Below are 19198 nucleotides of genomic sequence, written 5' to 3' on the forward strand. Positions count from 1 at the left end.
TCCTGCATCGTAGGCAGACGCTTTACCATCTGCGCCACCAGGGAAAGTAACCAATAAAAACTTGCCAAACACTCAAAGTAGGCTTTCCCACCACCTGTCTTCACACTGGAGACGTCTTTGTCTCCACTACACAGAGAAAAGGGAAGGTGCAGCTCCAGAGGCACTGCATGGCTCATAAGCACTTCTGAGGCCAGTCACCAGAGATCCTGTGAGATTCTTTTTTCTGAGTAATCACATACTACTCCAAAGGACAATCTGGAGGAGAGAAAGTTGAGTTATACACAATGTGTCTAAAGGAAATACAGTAGAGATGTTAGGAAGGAGCTCAGACCCTGGAATCAAACTGACCAGGATTCATGACCCCTGAGAATCATAGAATTGACATGTACTGTAAACAAGATAATGAATAGTGTTAATAATAAACATTCAGTAAATATTAATTGATTTCTTGTTTCCCTTTTTTCCACAAAATACTTCATTTATGATTAGAGTAAATTTTGGACATGGTAAATTTGAGCTGCCTTTTGGATATCTAAGTGGGGTTGTCAAGTAGGCACGTGGATACTAGGGTCTGGAATTTACAGGCAAGAAATGGCTAAGAAGTTGGGGGAAGAAGAAGAACCAACAAAAGAGATGAGAAAATAGCCAGTGAGACAGGAGGAAAACCAAAAGGGTGTGGTGCCCAAAAAGCCCAGTGAAAAGATGGTTGCAAAAAAGAAGGAACGATCAATTGTATCAAATACCGCTAATAAGTAAGATAATATTAATGTGGCAAGCCAGGGCAATTAGGCAAGGAAATGAAATGAAAGGCATACAAATTGGAAAGAAAGAAATAAAACTATCTCTATTCACAAATGATATGATCTTGTACATACAAAATCCCAAGGAATCCACTAAAAAATTAGAAGAATAAATAAAAGGAGTATAAGAAGGTTGCAGAACATAAGGTCAGTATACAAAAGCAACTGTATTTCTGTATACTTGCAGTGAACAATCCAAAAAATATATTTTAAAAATTCCATTTACAATAGCATCAAAAAGAATTAAATATTTTAGGAATAAATTTAACAAAAAGAGTGCAAAGCCTATACCTTAAAACTATAAAACACAATTGAAGGAAATTAAAAAAGACCTAAATAAATGGAAAGACCTCCAGTGTTCATGAATTAGAAGATTAATACTGTTGAGGTGACAATTCTCCTCCAAAATTCAACACAATTTCTATCAAACTCTCAGCTGCTTCTTTGCAGAAAGGGACAAGCTGAACCTAAAATTCATAAGTGCAAGGGATCTAGAATGGCCAAAACAATCCTGAAAAAGAAAGGAGTTGAAAAACTCAGGTATCCCAATTTCAAAACTTATGTGCATACATGCTCAGTCACTCAGTTGTATCCAACTCTTTGCAACCCCCTGGACTGTAGCCTGCCAGGTTCTTCTGTCCATGAGATTATCCTGGCAACAATACTGGAGTGGGTTGCCATTTCCTCCTCCAGTGGATCTTCCCAATCCAGGGATCAAACCTGCATCTCCTGCAGTTCCTGCATTGGCAGGTGGATTCTTTTACCACTGAACCACCTGGGACACTTACTGCAAAGCTAAAAACAGCATAGTAATAGCACAAAGATAGACATACAGATCAACAGAACATAACTGAGAGTCTAAAAGTAAACACTCACATTCATAGTCAGCTAATTTCTGAAAGGATGCTAAGACCATTCAACTGGGAAAGAATAGTCTTTTCAACAAATGGTGCTAGGATTAAATGGATGTGCTTTGTTTGCTAAGTCGCTTCAGTTGTGTCCGACTCTTGGTGACCCTATGGACTGAGCCCACCAGGCTCCTCTGTCCATGGGATTCTCCAGGCAAGAATACTGGAATGGGCTGTCATTTCCTTTTCCAGGAGATCTTCCTGACCCAGGGATCAAACCCACATCTCCTGTATTGGCAGGTGAGTTCTTTACCACTAAATCGACTCGGGAAGCCCAATTAGCTGGATATCCACATGCAAAAGAATGAAATTGGATCTCTACCTAACATCATATACAAAAATTAACTCACAATGGATTACAGACCTAAATGTAAGAGCTGGATCTAGAAAACTCTTAGAAGAAACATTAGGGTAAATCTTAACGACTTTGGATTAGGCAATGATTTGTTAGATAGGACACCAAAAGTACAAACAAACAAACAAAAAATACATTAGACATCAAAGTTCACAACTTTTGTGCTTCAGGACATCAGGAAAGTGAAAAGAAAACATACAAAATGAAAGAAAAACTTTGTAAATCATATATCTGATAAAAGTCTTGTATCTAGAATATATTAAGAACTTGAAATCTTACAACTCAATAATAAGTAGACATATAACCCAATATAAAATAGGCAAAGTATCTTAATAGAACTCTCCAAATAAGATATAGAAATGGCCAATGATGACATAAAAAGATGCTGAACATCATTAGTTATCAGGGAAATGCAAATCAAAACCACAATGAGATAACTCCTTACACACACTAGGATGGTCATAATCAAAACACAGGATATAATAAGTGTTGATAAGGATATGGAGAAACTGGAACCTTTATACACTGCTGATAGAAATGTAAAGTGCTGCAGAAAACAGTCTGATAGTTCCTCAGAAGGTTAAACATAGGTTTTATTTGATCCAGGAATCCCACCCTCAAGAGAAACAAAGCACACATCGACACAAAAACTTGTTTCTGAATGTTCCCAGCAGCAATATTCACAACAGCAAAATGGTCTCAAATTTGTACATCCATACAATGAAATATTATTCAGCAACACAAATGAATGAAATACTGAGACATGCTATAGCATGAATGAACCTTGAAAACATTATGCTAAGTGAAAAAAGTGGGTCACTAAAGACATATTATATGACTCCAAAATAGGCAAATCTATAAAGACAGAAAGTAGATTAGTAGATTAGTGATTGTCTAGTACTGGGGGGGCAGGGTGAGTGGATAGGAATAATGGGGGAATTACTGCTAAAGTATACGGGATTGGGGAGAAGTGATAGAAATATTCAAAAATTGACTGTTGGTTGCCCAAGTCTGCTAATATAATAAACACCATTAAACTGTATACTTTAAATGGGTGAACTGTATGTTATATGAACTATATCTTGATGAAGCTGTTACCAAAATTTAAAAAACAGCATATATATCTGCAAAAAAGAAAAGTCTAAATCAACAAGATATATGTACTCCAATGTTCACAATAGCATTGTTTATAATAGCCAAGACATGGAAGCAACCCAAATGCCCAGATGATTGACTTAAGAAGATCACACACACACACACACACACACACACACACACTGGAATATTACCCAGTGATAAAAAAGAATGAAAAATCGCCATCTGCAGCAACATGGATGGACCTAGAAAATATTATGCTTAGTGAAATAAGTCCGGAGAAGGCAATGGCACCCCACTCCAGTACTCTTGCTTGGAAAATCCCATGGACAGAGGAGCCTGTTAGGCTGCAATCCATGGGGTTGCTAAGAGTCGGACATGACTGAGCGACTTCACTTTCCCTTTTCACTTTCATGCATTGGAGAAGGAAATGGCAACCCACTCCAGTGTTCTTGCCTGGAGAATCCCAGGGACGGGGGAGCCTGGTGGGCTGCCGTCTATGGGGTCGCACAGAGTCGGACACGACTGAAGTGACTTAGCATAGTGAAATAAATCAGACAGAGAGAGACAAATACTATACGATATTACATGTGAAATCTAAAAAATAATACAAATGATTGTATGTACAAAACAGAAACAGATGCACAGACACAGAAAACAAATTTATGGTTACCAAAGGTGAGGGGAAAGGGGCAAATTAGGAATACAGGATTAAAATATATAAATTACTATACATAAAAGAGATAAGCAACAAAGATTTACTATACAGCACAGGAAATTATACTCAATATCCTGTAACCTATAAATGAAATATAATCTGCAAAAAAATCAGTATACTATATACTTGAAACTATTAATAACACAATATTGTAAATCAAGTAAACTTCAATTTTAAAAAGCTATACTAAAAGCAAGAAGTACAAAATAATGTAAAGGCTAAAAAAAAGATACACTTCAAAAGAAAAACAGAAAGCAGTATACTAAGGTAGCTCATTACTGTCTTTATTTTATTACTATAGTAAAAAAAAAACCATATTGGACAATAATCTAAAAAGAAAAAAAGATGAAGCACAAAATTGTTTGCAGTGGATAGACAAGAAATTAAAACTGTAAAGATGAGAAAGAAGATTGTCTCTCATTTTCAGGCCTGATCAGGAGGTGCTTTTCCAACAAGAACCACGTGCCCACTTGCTGGCTGGCCAGTAAGTCAGAAAACAAACAGCCATCAGGGTTCTGCTGCCCAGAAGCAGCTGTTGGTCTGACCAGAGCAGAGTGATGAAGTACAAAAAGAGGAGGAAGCCTGCTTAGTTACCATGCCAGCAGCTCATTTTCTACCATGGAAGTATAAAGAATAGGAAACAGGTGAATTGTGTGATTCATAAATTGCAAAGAACATGTGTGCCTGAACAAAAAAAGCTTAAAATTGGAGGAGGGGAATGTGAAAATAATGCAGGAAATAATCCCAGGTCCCTGGAATATCAGGTAACATTTCATTAGCCTGACCCCTGGATGTCCAGGTGCTTCACCCTGGCCTTTCTCCTAACAAAGTATGCCTCTCCCCAATTCCGACTGAAATCGCCCAAATCAATAAAGTGTCTATTGAGGTCCCCTTTCTCTCCCTGCATCACCCATTCCACTCTAGTTTTTTCAGTCAGTCATCTAAATACCTTAAAACTTGATATAATCTTGAACACCACTAGAATGCAAGTGAGATTGAGGGGCAAGGCTTTGATTGTCCCACCTACTGCCACACTCCTGAAGCACATCATCATCAAATAAGCTAACACAGAATGTTCAGTTTGTTGCAGGAACTCATAAAATATCTAAGGAATAGCTATTATTATGTTACTTTCTGTTTCAGTTAGCAATTCTACTTCTAGGAATTAATTCTATAGAAATAATGTATATGTGCACAAGTACTTAACAACAGTGACAGCACTGATGTGTTATCACTGTTCTAAGCACTTACCTTATTCTCTTAACAAGCCAGCAAGACTGGAACTATTATTAACCTCATTTTATGGCTGACAAAAGTGAGGTTGGGGATATTAATTAACTTGTTCAGGGTCACGCAGCTAATCAGCACTGGAGCCAAAGTTTAAAACCAGGCTGTCTGGCTCCAGAGTCTATGCTTGTGACCAGAGCACTATCCTGCCCTACGCAAAACCACTGTGAGTATCATTTATGCAAGGAATTGGAAAACCTAGACCTCCAACAACAGGGAACTGCTTTTAAAAAAACAAAAATAGAGTATCATTCAACCACTTTAAATGAAGTTGTAGAACAGTTAGTAACATTAAAAAAATTTTTCAACAAAATGTTAAGAATAAAAATCTGGTTGAACACACACACTACATAACAGATAATCAACAAGGACCTACTGTATAGCACAGGGACCTCTACCCAATATTCTGTGATAACCTATAAGAGAAAAAATCCTAAAAAGAATGAATATATGTATAATTAAATCACTTTGCTGTACAACCTATAAGAGAAAAAATCCTAAAAAGAATGAATATATGTATAACTAAATCACTTTGCTGTACATCAGAAACTGACACAATTGTAAATCAACTATACCCCAATAAAATTAAAATATTTTTAAAATTAAAAATCACCCATATGAAAAAAAAATCCAGCTGAGACATATATTTTAAAGAAAAAAAGATCTTCTCCTAAATGTTAATAATGGTTTCCACTGTGACTTTTCCCTCACCTGTATTTTCTAAATATTCTACAATATATTCTTTTTACAAAAAAAATTAAAAGAAAATTTTTTAATTTAAAGAAAAACTAAAGGGAAATCATGCCCAAACCTGAACTAAAATTTCCCAACAAAAACATAAATAGATTGTGGCCCATTTGAAAAAAAACAAAATGAGGAAAACAAGATTGTGATGGTTAATGTTTTGTGCCAACTCAACCAGGATAAGGGATGTCCAGATAGTTGATGAAATATTATTGATGGATGTGTCTGCAAAGGACTTTCCAGAAGAGATTAGCCTTTGAACTGGTAGACTGAGAAAAGAAGATCCCTTTCACCAATGTAGGTAGGCAACGTCCAATCTACGGAGGGCTTGCATAGAACAAAAAGGTGGAGGAAGGGTGAATCTTCTCTCTCCTTGAGATGGACTATACATCATCTTCTGCCCTCAGACATGAGAGGTCTTGGTTCTTCAGGCTTTGGACCACAAGACATACTCCACTGGCTCTTGTGTCTCAGGATTTCAGATTTGGACTGAATTATACCTCTGGCTTTCCTGGTTCTCCAGCATGTAGGCAGCAGACTGTGGGAATTCTCAGCCTCCATAATCAAGTGAGCCAATTCCAATAATAAATCTCCTCTTATATATATCTTGTTTTTCAGAGAAGCAGAACCAATAACATATATATAAATAAATAATAAAAATAGATGTTATTGGTTTTGTTTCTCTGAAAAACCCTGACTAATACAAAGATTATTCACTTAAGTTTCAGCAAATGACCAGTGTTTTCCGAAATAAGTTTCACAAAACACTCGTTCCGTACATAACAACCAAAGAGGGTTCAAAACCATGAGGGAAACTCTCAGTTAGACAAGTTTATTGTATGACTTCTCAGAGGTTTTAATCTACCTATATATATTATGAATCTTGGAGGGGAGTATAGCAGTTTTATATAGCATTTTTAAACCTCATTTTGGCTCAGATCTATTTTCTCAAGAGCATCTTGAGAAAATGTTTCTCAGAAGAGACTAGCAAATGGTAATTTACACAAAAGAGAAGCACAGGACTGTTGGAAGAGGTTAAATCCAAGTCGATGCTTTTAAGGAAAAATGCAAAAGTGCGGTAACTTGCACAAAAAAAAAGGAGGGGGGGGACATAGCAGGATTTTCAGTTATTTAAGCAAAAGGAAGAAATACTAATAATATAAAGTGAGAGTTGGGGGGAATTCTGTGGGCATATCTATTTCCTGAGCTCTGCCTTTAAGTATTACTGGAGTGGGCTAAACAAGGCAAAATAAGGTATGGTGAGAGACCAAGTCTTCTTTCCCCAGTTCTATTGACATATAACATTGTGTAAGTTCCAAGTGTATAATGTAATGATTTGATATATACTGTGTGAATCCAGGGGAGCCTGGTGGGCTGCCGTCTATGGGGTCGCACAGAGTCGGACTTGACTGAAGCGACTTAGCAGCAGCAGCAGCAGCAGCAGTGAAATAATTACCACAATAAGGTAATACATCCACCACCACACATAATTACAACTTTTACTCTTCTGGTGAGAACTTTTAAGATCTACTCTTTTAGCAACTTTCAAGTATACAATACAGTATTGATAACTATAGTTACCACATTATACATAAGATCCCCAGAACTTGCTCTTCTTATAATTGGAAGTTTGTACCCTTTGGCCAACACTTCCCCATTTCCCACAACCTCCACTCCCTGACAACCACTAATCTACTCTCTGAGAGTTCAGCTTTTTTAGACTTCACATATCAATGAAATCATACAATCTTTGGTTTTCTCTGAGTTACTTCACTAAATACAATGCCCTCAAGGTTTATCCACATTGGTGCAAATGACAGGACTTCTTTCTTTTTTACAGTTGAATAATATTCCATTGTGTAAATATACCACATCTCATGTATCCATTCATTTACTGACCAAAACTTAACGTTGTGTTCATGTCTTTGCTACTGTGAATGCTGCTGCAATGAACCTGGAGGTGCAGATATCTCTTCGAGAAAGTGATTTCATTTTCTTCAGATACATGCCCAGAGTGTGATTGCTAGATTGTACAGCAGATCAATTTTTAATTTTTTGAGGAACTTCCATATTGTTTTCAATAGCAGCTGTACTAATTTGCATTCCTACCAATAGCACACAAAGGTTCCCTTTTCTCCACAGCCTCAGCAGCACTTGTTATCTCTTAGGGTTTTTGGTTTGTTTGTTTAATAATAGCCATTCTAACAGGTGTGAGGTGATACCTCATTGTGGTTCTGATTTGAGTCTCCCTGATCATGAGTAATGTTAAGCCCCTTCCCATGTACCTGTTGGCCATTTGGGTATCTTCTTTGGAAAAAATGTTTATTCATGTCCTTTGCCCATTTTTAACCATTTTTTTCTGAGTTCTATGTTTTATATATTTTGGATATTAACCCTTCCTCAAATTTATGGTGTGCCAGTATTTTCTTCCTTTCATAGGTTGCCTTTTCATTTTGTTGATCATTTCCTTTGCTGTGCAGAAGCTTTTAGTTTAATGGAGTCCTATTTATTTTTTCCCCTGTTTTCTTCCAGGAGCTTTATGGTTTCAGGTCTTAACATTTAAGTTTTAAATCCATTTTGAGTTATATAAGATAGGCATCCAAGTTCATTCTTTTGCAGATGAACATCTAGTTATCCTAATACCATGTGATGAAGGACCATCCGTTCCCCATTAAATACTCTTGGCTCCCCTGCCAAATATGAGTTGACCATATCCATGTGGATTTATTTCTGGGCTCTCAATTCTGTTCCACTGGCCTATGTCTATACCACACTGTTCTGATTACCACAGCTTTGTCACATACACTTGACCCTAGAACAACATGGGGATTAGGAGTGCCAACTTCCCCCCACATGCAGTGGAAAACCCACATCTAACTTATGTCAGCTCTCCATATCCACAATTTCATATCCGAGATACGGAATCACAGATAGTGCAGTACTATAGCAGTTAGTGAAAAAAAAAATTCACATAAGTGGACCCTCGCAGTTCAAACCCATGTTGTTCAGGGGCCAACTGTAGTTTGAAATCAGAGAGTGCAATGTTTCCAACTATGTTCTCCTTTTACAAGATTGCTTTGGCTATTCAGGGTCTTTTGTTGATTCCATTCAAATTTTAAGAATGTTTTCTCTATTTTTGTGAAAAAATGCCATGAGAATTTGGATAGGGATTGCAGTGAATCTACAGATAACTTGGGGAATATGAACATTTTAACACTATTCTTTTGAAGCAAGAACACAGGATATCTTTCATTTGTGTCTTCTTCAATCTCTCTCATCAAGTTTTCAGTGTACAGATCTTTCACCTTCTTGGTTAAATTTATTATTAAATGTTTCATTGTTTTGACACTATTTAAAATGAGATTGTTATCTTTATTTCTTTTTCAGACAACTCACTATCAGTGTATAGAAATGCAACTGATTTTTGTATGTTGATTTTGTATCCTGCAAATTTACCAAATTTGTTTTTAAGTTCTAACAGTTTTTTTGGTGGAGTCTTGTAGGGTTTTTTATATACAGAACCATGTTATCTGCAAAGAGACAATTTTATTTCTTCCTTTCTAATTTGGATGCCTTTATTTCTTTCTGTTGCCTAATTACTCTGGCTAGAACTTCCAGTACTATGATCAAAAAGAGTAGTGAAAGTGGGCACCCTTGTCTTGTTCCTGACCTCAAAGGAAAAGCTTTCAAACTTTCACCATTCAATATGATGCTAGCTATGGGTTTGTCACATAGGGCTTTTAACATGTTATGATATAATCCTTCTATACCCAATTTGTTGGGATGCTGAATTTTGTTAAACACTTTTCCTGCTCTATTAAAAAGATGTTATGGCTTTTATCCTTCATTCTATGAACATGGTGTATCATCTTTATTGATTTACCTTGAACCACCCTTGCACCCCAGGGATAAATCTCAGTTGATCATAGTATTTGATCCTTTCATCAGATCATATTTTACCAGATCATACATATACTGTTTGCTAGTATTTTGTTTAGGAGAAGGCGATGGCAACCCACTCCAGTACTCTAGCCTGGAAAATCCCATGGACGGAGGAGCCTGGTAAGCTGCAGTCCATGGGGTCGCGAAGAGTCAGACATGGCTGAGAGACTTCACTTTCACTTTCACGCATTGGAGAAGGAAATGGCAACCCACTCCAGTGTTCTTGCCTGGAAAACCCCAGGGATGGGGTAGCCTGGTGGGCTGCCATCTATGGGGTCTCACAGAGTCGGACACGACTGAAGCGACTTAGCAGCAGCAGCAGTATTTTGTTTAAAAATTTTACGTTAATACTTTTCAGGGATATTGGTCTATAGTTTTCTTTTCTTGTAGTGTCCTTATCTCGCTTTGATATCAGGGTAATGCTGGCCTTGTTAAAATGAGTTTGGGAGTGTTTCATCCTCCTCAAGTTTTGGGAAGAGTTTGAGAAGGATTGGTGTTAATTCTTCTTTGAAATTTGGTAGAATTCACCAGTGAAATGATCCAGTCATAGGCTTTCCTTTGTTGAGAGATTTTTGCTTACTGATTCAATCTCCTTAATTATTATTGGTTTGTTCAGATTCTCTACTTCTTGATTCAGTCTTGGTAGTTCATATGTTTCAAGGAATTTATCCATTTACTCTAGGTTATCCAATTTGTTGGCATATAATTGTTCATAGTGGCCTCTTACAATCATTTGTATTTCTGTGATAACAGTTGTAATGTCTCCTTTTTCATTTATAATTTTGTGTTCTCTCTCTTTTGTCTTAGTTTAGCTAAAGATTTGTCCATTTTGTTTATTCTTTCAAAAAAACTCTTAGCTTCATTTTTTCCTATTGTCGTTCTAATCTCTATTTCATTTGATCTCTGCTCTAATCTTTATTAATTCTTTCCTTCTGCTAATTTTGAGCCTCAATTAAACTTCTTTTCTAATTCCTCCATGTGTAATGTTAAGTTGTTTATTTGGAGACCTGAAGCCTTAAATCAGATAAAGGACACAAGCCATACTCAAGGGAACAAAATGAGGAACTTCAATAGTGTCTAGGGAACACAATACAAATTCTTTAGTGACAAAGAAACATTAGGCATGAATGTTAGCACTATCCACCGCCTAAAACAACTATGGATGGAGCTTCTAGGAAATCTGGCAGGAAGCCTAATATTAATAAAAATTGAGCAATAGAGCATAAGACAAATCTAATTTAACTTGGTTTTTAATGCCAAAGCCTAGACCCTGCAGAAAAGAAAAACAAGTAAAGGGATATAGAATTGTTTTTACAAGTAGTTCAAACCCCTACGCAACAATTACATCTTCAGCTATACGTGCTTTGCTCATGCCATTTTCTCTGCCTGGAAGACATCTCCCTAACCTTACCACTTTTCATTTCTCTAACTCTTACTTGTCCTTTAGAATTTAGCTCAAGCATCTTTCCCCTTAGGATGTGTTCTCCAAAGTTGCAGTTTTACATGCTTTCTTTCATGACACCCTTTAAGAAACTAATAATTACTGCACACCTGCCACCTGGCAGGCACCTGATACATTTTTCCTTCATAACACTTTTTCGCACTGTAGGAAGACCATTTTCATTGACCTATTATCATTTTTTACCTTGCACCCTCTCCCACACATCTCAGAGCCTAGCCAGTGTGTCTGGGGATCTTTAGTGAATAACTCAAAGCTCCTATGAAGAACTAGGTGCTAGAGATTAAAATGATTCAGAAATTTTTCCTGCCCTCAGGAAGCTCATGAACTACAGAGAAAAGAGGAGATAAACAGTTATAACATACAATAAGATGAAATATGTGATAAATAATGGCATTGGTACAACAAACACATGAAAAGATGTTCAACATCACTAATTATTAGAGAAACGCAAATCAAAACTACAATGAGGCATCACCTAACCCTGATCAGAATGGCCATCATCAAAAAATCTACAAATAATAAATACTGAAGAGGGTGTAGAGAAAAGGGAATCCTCCTACACTGTCAGAAGGAATGTAAATTGGTACAGCCACTATGGAGAACAGCATAAAAATTCCTTAAAAAATGAAAATAGATTTACCATATGATCCAGCAATCCCATTCCTGGGCATATATCCAGGAAAGACAAAAACTCTAATTCAAAAAGATACATGTACTCCATATCTTGGCTATTTATAATAGCCAAGATATAAAAGTAACCTAAATGTCCATTGATAGATGAATGGATAAAGAAGATATGGTATATACATTTTTTTTCATGCTGTGAATATATATATTCATTAATATGTACAGAAATTTGTTAATTTTCCTTTTCCTTCCCTTTTTAACTGTATTTTGTTTCTTCATATGTTAACATCCATAAAATGTACGTATGTACATTTTTGCAGAGTTAACATCATAGAAAACTAGATGGCATCTAGCAGCTAATGGCATATTATGGCTTAATGACAGTGTTTCTCTTTTTAAGTGGAAAAGCACTGATAATGATGCATTTTACAAATGATAAATGTCTTTAAGACTTTTTCAAGGTAATAAATAGGTGCTGGTGGTAGTAAAAAAAAAAAAAGAAGAAGAAGATATGGTGTGTGTGGGTGTGGGTGTGGGTGTGGGTGTGTATGTGTATATATAGATATAGATATAGATATATAAGCTTCCCTGGTGGCTCAGCTGGTAAAGAATCTGCCTGCAATGCAGGAGACCTGGGTTCAGTCCCTAGGTTGGAAAGATCCCCTGGAGAAGGAAACAGTTACCCACTCCAGTATTCTGGCCTGGAGAATTCCATGGACTGTAGTCTATGAGATCGCAAAGAGTCAAATACAACTGAGCAACTTTCACTTTCACATAGATCTCAATTATATGTGTGTGTGTGTGTGTGTGTGTGTGTATAAAATATTATATATATAACAGAATACTACTCAGCCATAAAAAAAAAAAAATGCCATTTGCAGCAACATAGATGGACCTAGAGATTGTCATACTAAAAGTGAAGAAAGTCAGAGAGAGCAAGATAAATATCATATGATATAACTTAGATGTGGAATCTAATATTACAATTCAAATGAACTTATTAACAAAAGAGACATAGACTCACAGACACAGAAAACAAACTTATGGTCACCAAAGGCGAAAGGGTAGGGGAGAGACAAATTAGGAGTTTGGAATTAACAGATATACACTTCTATATCTAAAATAGATAAACAGCAAGGATTTACTTTATAGCACTGGGAACCATGGGGCTTCCCTTGTGGCTCAGCTGGTAAAGAATCCGCCTGCAATGTGGGAGACTTGGGTTCGATCCCTGGGTTGGAAAGATCCCCAGGAGAAGGGAAAGGCGACCCACTCCAGTATTCTGGCCTGCAAAATTCCCTGATAGCTCAGTTGGTAAAAAATCCGCCTGCAATGCAGGAGACCTCGGTTCGATTCCTGGATCAGGAAGATTTGCTGGAGAAGGAATAGGCTATACACCCCAGTATTCTTGGGCTTCCCTTGTGGATAAGCCAGTAAAGAATCTGCCTGCAATGAGGGAGACCTGGGTTTGATCCCTGGGTTAGGAAGATCCCCTGGAGAAGGGAAAGGCTGCCCACTCCAGTATTCTGGCCTGAAGAATTCCATGGACTGTATAGTCCCTGGGGTCCCAAAGAGTCGGACACAACTGAGTGACTTTCACTTTCACAGGGAACTCTATATTCAATATCTTACAATAACCTATAATGGAAAAGAATCTGAAAAAGTATATATAACTGAATCACTTTGCTATACATCTGAAAATATCACAACATTGTAAATCAACTGTATTTCAATAAAAAAGAAAAATAATGGCATGGGCAAAGGAAGCTCTGATAAAGAAGAGGTTGTATGCACAGCCTTCATACAAAAAAAACTTATTCAATGTCCTGAACCTGTCTTGCAACAAAGCTCAGCAAACATGCACCTCGGCCTTACAAATAGTCTGCATACCCGTCACTGTTTAGCTCAGCGAGAATGAGTGCTTTTGCACTTCATTTCTTTCTTTTTAAGTTAAATTGCATTTTAGAAGCTAGGTATTCTCCCTGTCCTGTGGTTGCCTTGACAAAGACGGAGTTGAGACCAAAGAAAGAGAGAGAGGCCAAAAGAAAATGCATGGCATCTGCAATCTTTCCTCTGCAATTGTGTGTAGGTGTTGCAATCACTCTATTATTGGCCTTCAAGCAGCTGGTTCAGTTGGAAATCAAGTTTATGAACAGAACTGGTGCAACCATAAAGGATTTTTCCCCAGTGATTAAGCACTAAAATGATAGGTGTTAAATAAATACAAAGAAAAGAGAGAGCTTTGGGGGAGTCATTCTGTCTCTATCAGAATTCGAAAGGGAGAGCCAACTGACTGAGAGTGGGTGGGGAAGAGTCAGACTTCACTAGGTGGTGGTGTTCTGACTCCTGTTCTCAAACCCTGATGACGCTCACCCAGCAAGTTCCTTCCAAAAGGGCACGGGCAAAATAGGAAAAGTACCTCCGCAGTTCATTCATAACCTTGAACGCCTTCCCCATGTGGGCAGGGTTGACAGTGATGGTCCTCTGGTTCTTTTCATCATCCCCAGTCTGTATCAGGGGCTGGGAGCTTGGTTTGATGCTGTGAACAGGAAGGGAGTGGGAGAGAAGAGAGAGGATCACATGTTGGCAAACTCATTGATCCAACTGTCACAAACCCATCCATTTGCCCACCCACCAGGGGCATCTCTGTCAGTCTTTTCCTTCACCACAGGCCCAGAAGGGAAGGAAATCACTGGGTCAGGAATTTCTTCAGGATCTTCCAGTGCAAAATGTACCCCTCAGACCCTAGTTCAGCTTCTTCCATCAAGCACTGGTGTGACTTTTTGGGAGGTCCTTATTCTCCATCTCTCCATCCCTAAAAGGGTATGGGGTGAGGGGAGACTAAGCACTGTACCCCACTCACTTCACAGGGATGTAGGTTCATTCAACAAACATTTAGTGGAGTTTACTACATGCCAAGCACTGTGTTTAAATTCAAGAGAAACATAATAGGTAAGTCACAGATCATGCTTTCACAAAGCTTAGAGTTCAGTGATGAAGAAAGCCAAGTCAACATTTAAACATATCAGAGTATTATGATCTGATTGGAATTACAGAAGCACAAAGGGATTCCCAAGTGGTGCTAGTGGTAAAGAAGCTGCCAATGCAGGAGACATAAGAGATGCGGGTTCGATTCCTGGGTAGGAAGATCCCCTGGAGGAGGAAATGGCAACCCACTCCAGTATTCTTGTCTGGAGAATCCCATGGACAGAGGAGCCTGGTACGCTACGGTCCATAGTGTCGCAAAGAGTCAGACACAACGGAGGCAACTTAGCGTGCATGCCCACACAGAAGCACAAAGGATAGGCAACTATCTCAGTGATGGCAGGCTGAGGAAAAAATTACTAGAAGCTGAGGAAGAATACAAATCTTAAGGAATAGCAGAAATTAACCAGGTAAGAAGGAAGATGGGGAAACAGAGGAAACAATATGAACAAAGACCTAGAGAAAAGGAGTCCAGTGGAACCAGAGCACTACAAGTTCAGTAAAACTAAAAGTAGTCTTACAAGTGCCACATAAAAACAAAGCTAAGGAGTTTGGATTTCATTCTGAAACAATGAGAAACCCTCAGAGTTTTAAGAAGTGGAGCAGGAAGCAAGTGAATACATGTGTGCTTTAGGAAGATCACATTGGCCACAGCGTGGAGAAAAGTGGCATAAGAGTGAAAGCTTTGGAGAAACCATAATCCCATAGAAAGACAAGGGATTGTAACTGTTATAAAATGACTATATGTGGGTTAGGTGAGCAAGTGGTAACTAGCAAGAGGCACCTATAATCTCAAAGCCTTCTACACCAAAGACAAAACACTCATTCCTGTGGGATGCCAGCAAGGTGCTCAATCACTTCCAAGCAACAAGTCTCAACTTGATGGTGGGGTGGGAAAAAAGAATCAAAAAAATGAGCAAGAAAAGGACTTTCTCCCCAAACCGATAAAACTATTCAGCTCCAAGCCAAGTCTGGGACCTTGGAGTTATGTCTGTTTGGACCAGACTAAGCTTTGCCTTCTCACAGAAAACCAGAACCTTCTCCACTGGTGTAGATTTGGGGACCCACAGTTCACACCAACTCTAAGACACTGACAGTAACTTCCTTTGCCTTTCTCTAGTGGGCCTCTGTTGATGTTACCACCTAGCCTTGCAAACTGGCTCAAGAAAGGGGTTGCTATGGTTAAGATAAAGTTTCGGAGACCTGAGAGTCTCTCTAGATCTCACACTGGGACTGGTAACGTTGGAACATTCCAATATAACCAGCATGCCAGACCCACAGCTTGTCTAACCAGGACACTTGCCTCTACTGGCTTCCTTCCCACTTTTAGTTCAGCAGGAAAATGTAAGCCACAGAAATCTGAACTGTGGGACTGTTTGCATTCTAGGTACAAAGAAGTTAGCTAAGCACAGGATGATAAATATCAAGGCAGAATCATGTGTTTAAAAACATTAAGAAAATCTCAAAACAGAGAAAGTTATCAAGGAGAGGGAGGACCTAGTAAAAATTAAAAACTTCCTATTAAAAATCCCACAAGTATAATTTCTTTTATAACTTAAGTGTCCTTCCCTACTCCAGGCCAGATAGATGTAAGTTTCTATTTTATACTAAAAGTTTAATGATTTTGCTTTTGATATTTAAGCCCTTATTTTATCTAATGTTGATTTTTATGTCACCATATGAAATATGGATCTAATTTTTTCCTGTAAGTTCCACTTATTGAATACTTTTTCTTTTTCCCTACTCACTTTGTTATGCCACCTTTAGACATATATCACAGAATGATAAACATAAAATGTCCTAATGAATATTCTTGTCATCTTCCTCATTCTAAATTTAAAAAAGATGTTTGTGATGTTTCCTCATTGTATGTTAATTTTAGGATTTTTGTAGATGGCCTTTATCAAATTAAACTCACATTTTAATTTTAATCATAAATTATATTAATTTTATCAAATCTTTTTGTGAATCTAATGAGATGATCATATGGATGTTTCCCTTTAATCTGTTAATGTGGTATATGACATATTTTCTAATACTAAACTATATTTGCATTCCTGGAGTAAATTTAGAAACTGTAAAACACTGCACAAATATTCATTATAAATACTGTCTTCATATTGCAGAGACTTAAAAGCCAGGAAGAGAAAATATCTGGTATTGATCAGAGAACAACTAAAGGTTTCTGACAGAAACTTTATGAGATTAGAGCTCATAAAGGCCCAGTGGACAGACATTATTAGTTCTATTTTACATATACGGGACAGATGTAGATCAAAGAGAGACATTCTGGAAGCGCTGACAGCTCTCCTGTGACTAGTAACTGGGAAGCTTGCTCTTCCTTGTTGTGTTAGTCTTTGAATTTTCCAGTCTTCCAGGATGGCCTAGGTTAAGTTTTGCCTCCTCTGTGAAGTCCTTTGACTACTTCATTCCTAAGTGATCCCTGCCTCCCCTAAACTGTTGTGGTATTTCTGGCCTATAACCCAACTGCACATAGGATACGAATGCATTTGATGACCTTTTCATAGCACATATTTGAACACCCAGCCCCCCATGCTAGTCTCCATGTTCCTGGTAAGCAAGGACGATGTGTCCAAAGACTCTCAACAGTTTAGCCTGCCCAGCTGAAGGCCATGCCCACAGCAGGTCTTCATGACATATTTACCATCAATGAAATCTGATCTGAAAATCCTCCACTTTGTCCCTGTGGGTGGTGGACAGTAGAGCATTGTGGGGATGGTCTGCCCCAAACACTGCCCCCAACCCTAACAATCTTAAAAATGAAAGTTGGTCTTCAAAATTAAACTATAAATTAATACACATAAAATCTTATAATAGTTATGAGTTATAAACAAAAATACATAAACTGTAAACATTAGGCCCTCTTTCATGGCATGCCACCTCCCACAGCCTTTTCTCCTACCCTCCCCTCTCCTCTCAAGTCCAGATCCATATATCCAGTATCTGAACTGACTCCCCAACTTCGATTTTTCATAGTAACTTATACTAAACTGATGTTCCCCACCGTCTCTGAAGCCTGCTCATCTTTCTGTACGCTCTGTCTCAGAGTCATACCCAACCACCCACTCACCTATGCAAGGCAGAAATTGGGATATCATTGGATGTCTTCTTCCCTCCCTCCCTCACTTCGCATACTACCACAAATCCCATCAGTCCTAGGTCCTTTAATCTCTCTCTACCCCATTCCCTAGTCACTGCTACAACTTCAGTCCAGGCCATCAGGATCTTACCTGGGTTGGTTACTACAGTAACTTCCTCCTCAAAGACTTCAGAATGATCTTTACAGAATGTCAGTGTGCATGGCACGTCCTATGTGAAACCTCTCACTGGTTCCTCACTGCATACAGAAGAAATCTCAGAGACCCAGACTGGTGCTTCCTCATTTCATTGCTGTCCTGAAGACTTTTTGTTACTCAAGTACTAAAATATTCACAATTGCCTAAATATACCAAGCTCTTTTGCCCTATCCCCACCCATTGTCCCCTATGTCTAGCTCATTTTCATCAACCCTCAGATCTCTTGCTGACGGTCTCCCACTTTGCAGGCAGATTCTTTACTATCTGAGCCACCAAGGAAGCCCATTAGTAAAATAATTAGGAAGAGATGAGTCTTTACTATGTCTTTAATATAATTTATTAGTAAATCACATAATTTTTAAAATAAGGGCTGTATTTAAATGACTGACTCACAAAATTCTTAAAAATTTAGCAAGCAGCTCTAGCAAGTGGGAGAGTGCTGGTTCTTGCATACCACTGCCCACCCTAGATTTTGAGCTCCATGAGAACCAGGATGGTATCTTATTTCCCTCTATATTATCAGCCTATGGCACATGGCAGGTACTCAATAAATTATTATTGAGTAACTGAATGGACGGACAAGTAAATGAGGTATAACTACCAACTATCCCATCTTTTCTCATATCCTCTAAAATAATTATAACTTTATCCCTCTCAACTTCCCTCTCTGTCCTTCCCCAAAGGAGGTGGTAGGGGGAGGGGAGGAGCTTTCTTAGCCAAACTAGTTTCCTGCATTGGTGATACAGAATCAGGAAGCTCTTGGCAGGAAGCGGGGTGGGAAGGGGTAGAAAAGAAAGTCACACTCCTCTAGAGAAGAAGGAAGAAAGCAAGAAGAGTTACTGCCTGTTGCGTTAGTTCTTAGGCTCTTTCCATCACTAAGAAAAATCCAGGCAATGAATAGAAAGGACAATAGCATGCATGTCAGCAAAGCAGGAGAAATAGAAACCTCTGAGCATCT

General features: G+C 38.2%; 1 protein-coding gene across 1 annotated transcript in view; it reads right to left on the reverse strand.

Annotated features, from left to right (window-relative positions):
* The window catches only part of KLHL3 (kelch like family member 3), a 124951-nt gene that overhangs the window by 98866 nt on the left and 6887 nt on the right, over positions 1-19198 (reverse strand). The window contains exon 2 of the mRNA XM_055554606.1: positions 14358-14477. Coding sequence (XP_055410581.1) covers positions 14358-14477 — 120 coding nt within the window. The remainder of the gene's footprint in view (positions 1-14357; positions 14478-19198) is intronic.

The sequence above is a fragment of the Bubalus kerabau genome, chromosome 1 (assembly GCF_029407905.1).
Source record: "Bubalus kerabau isolate K-KA32 ecotype Philippines breed swamp buffalo chromosome 1, PCC_UOA_SB_1v2, whole genome shotgun sequence".
Classification (NCBI taxonomy): Eukaryota; Metazoa; Chordata; class Mammalia; order Artiodactyla; family Bovidae; genus Bubalus; species Bubalus kerabau.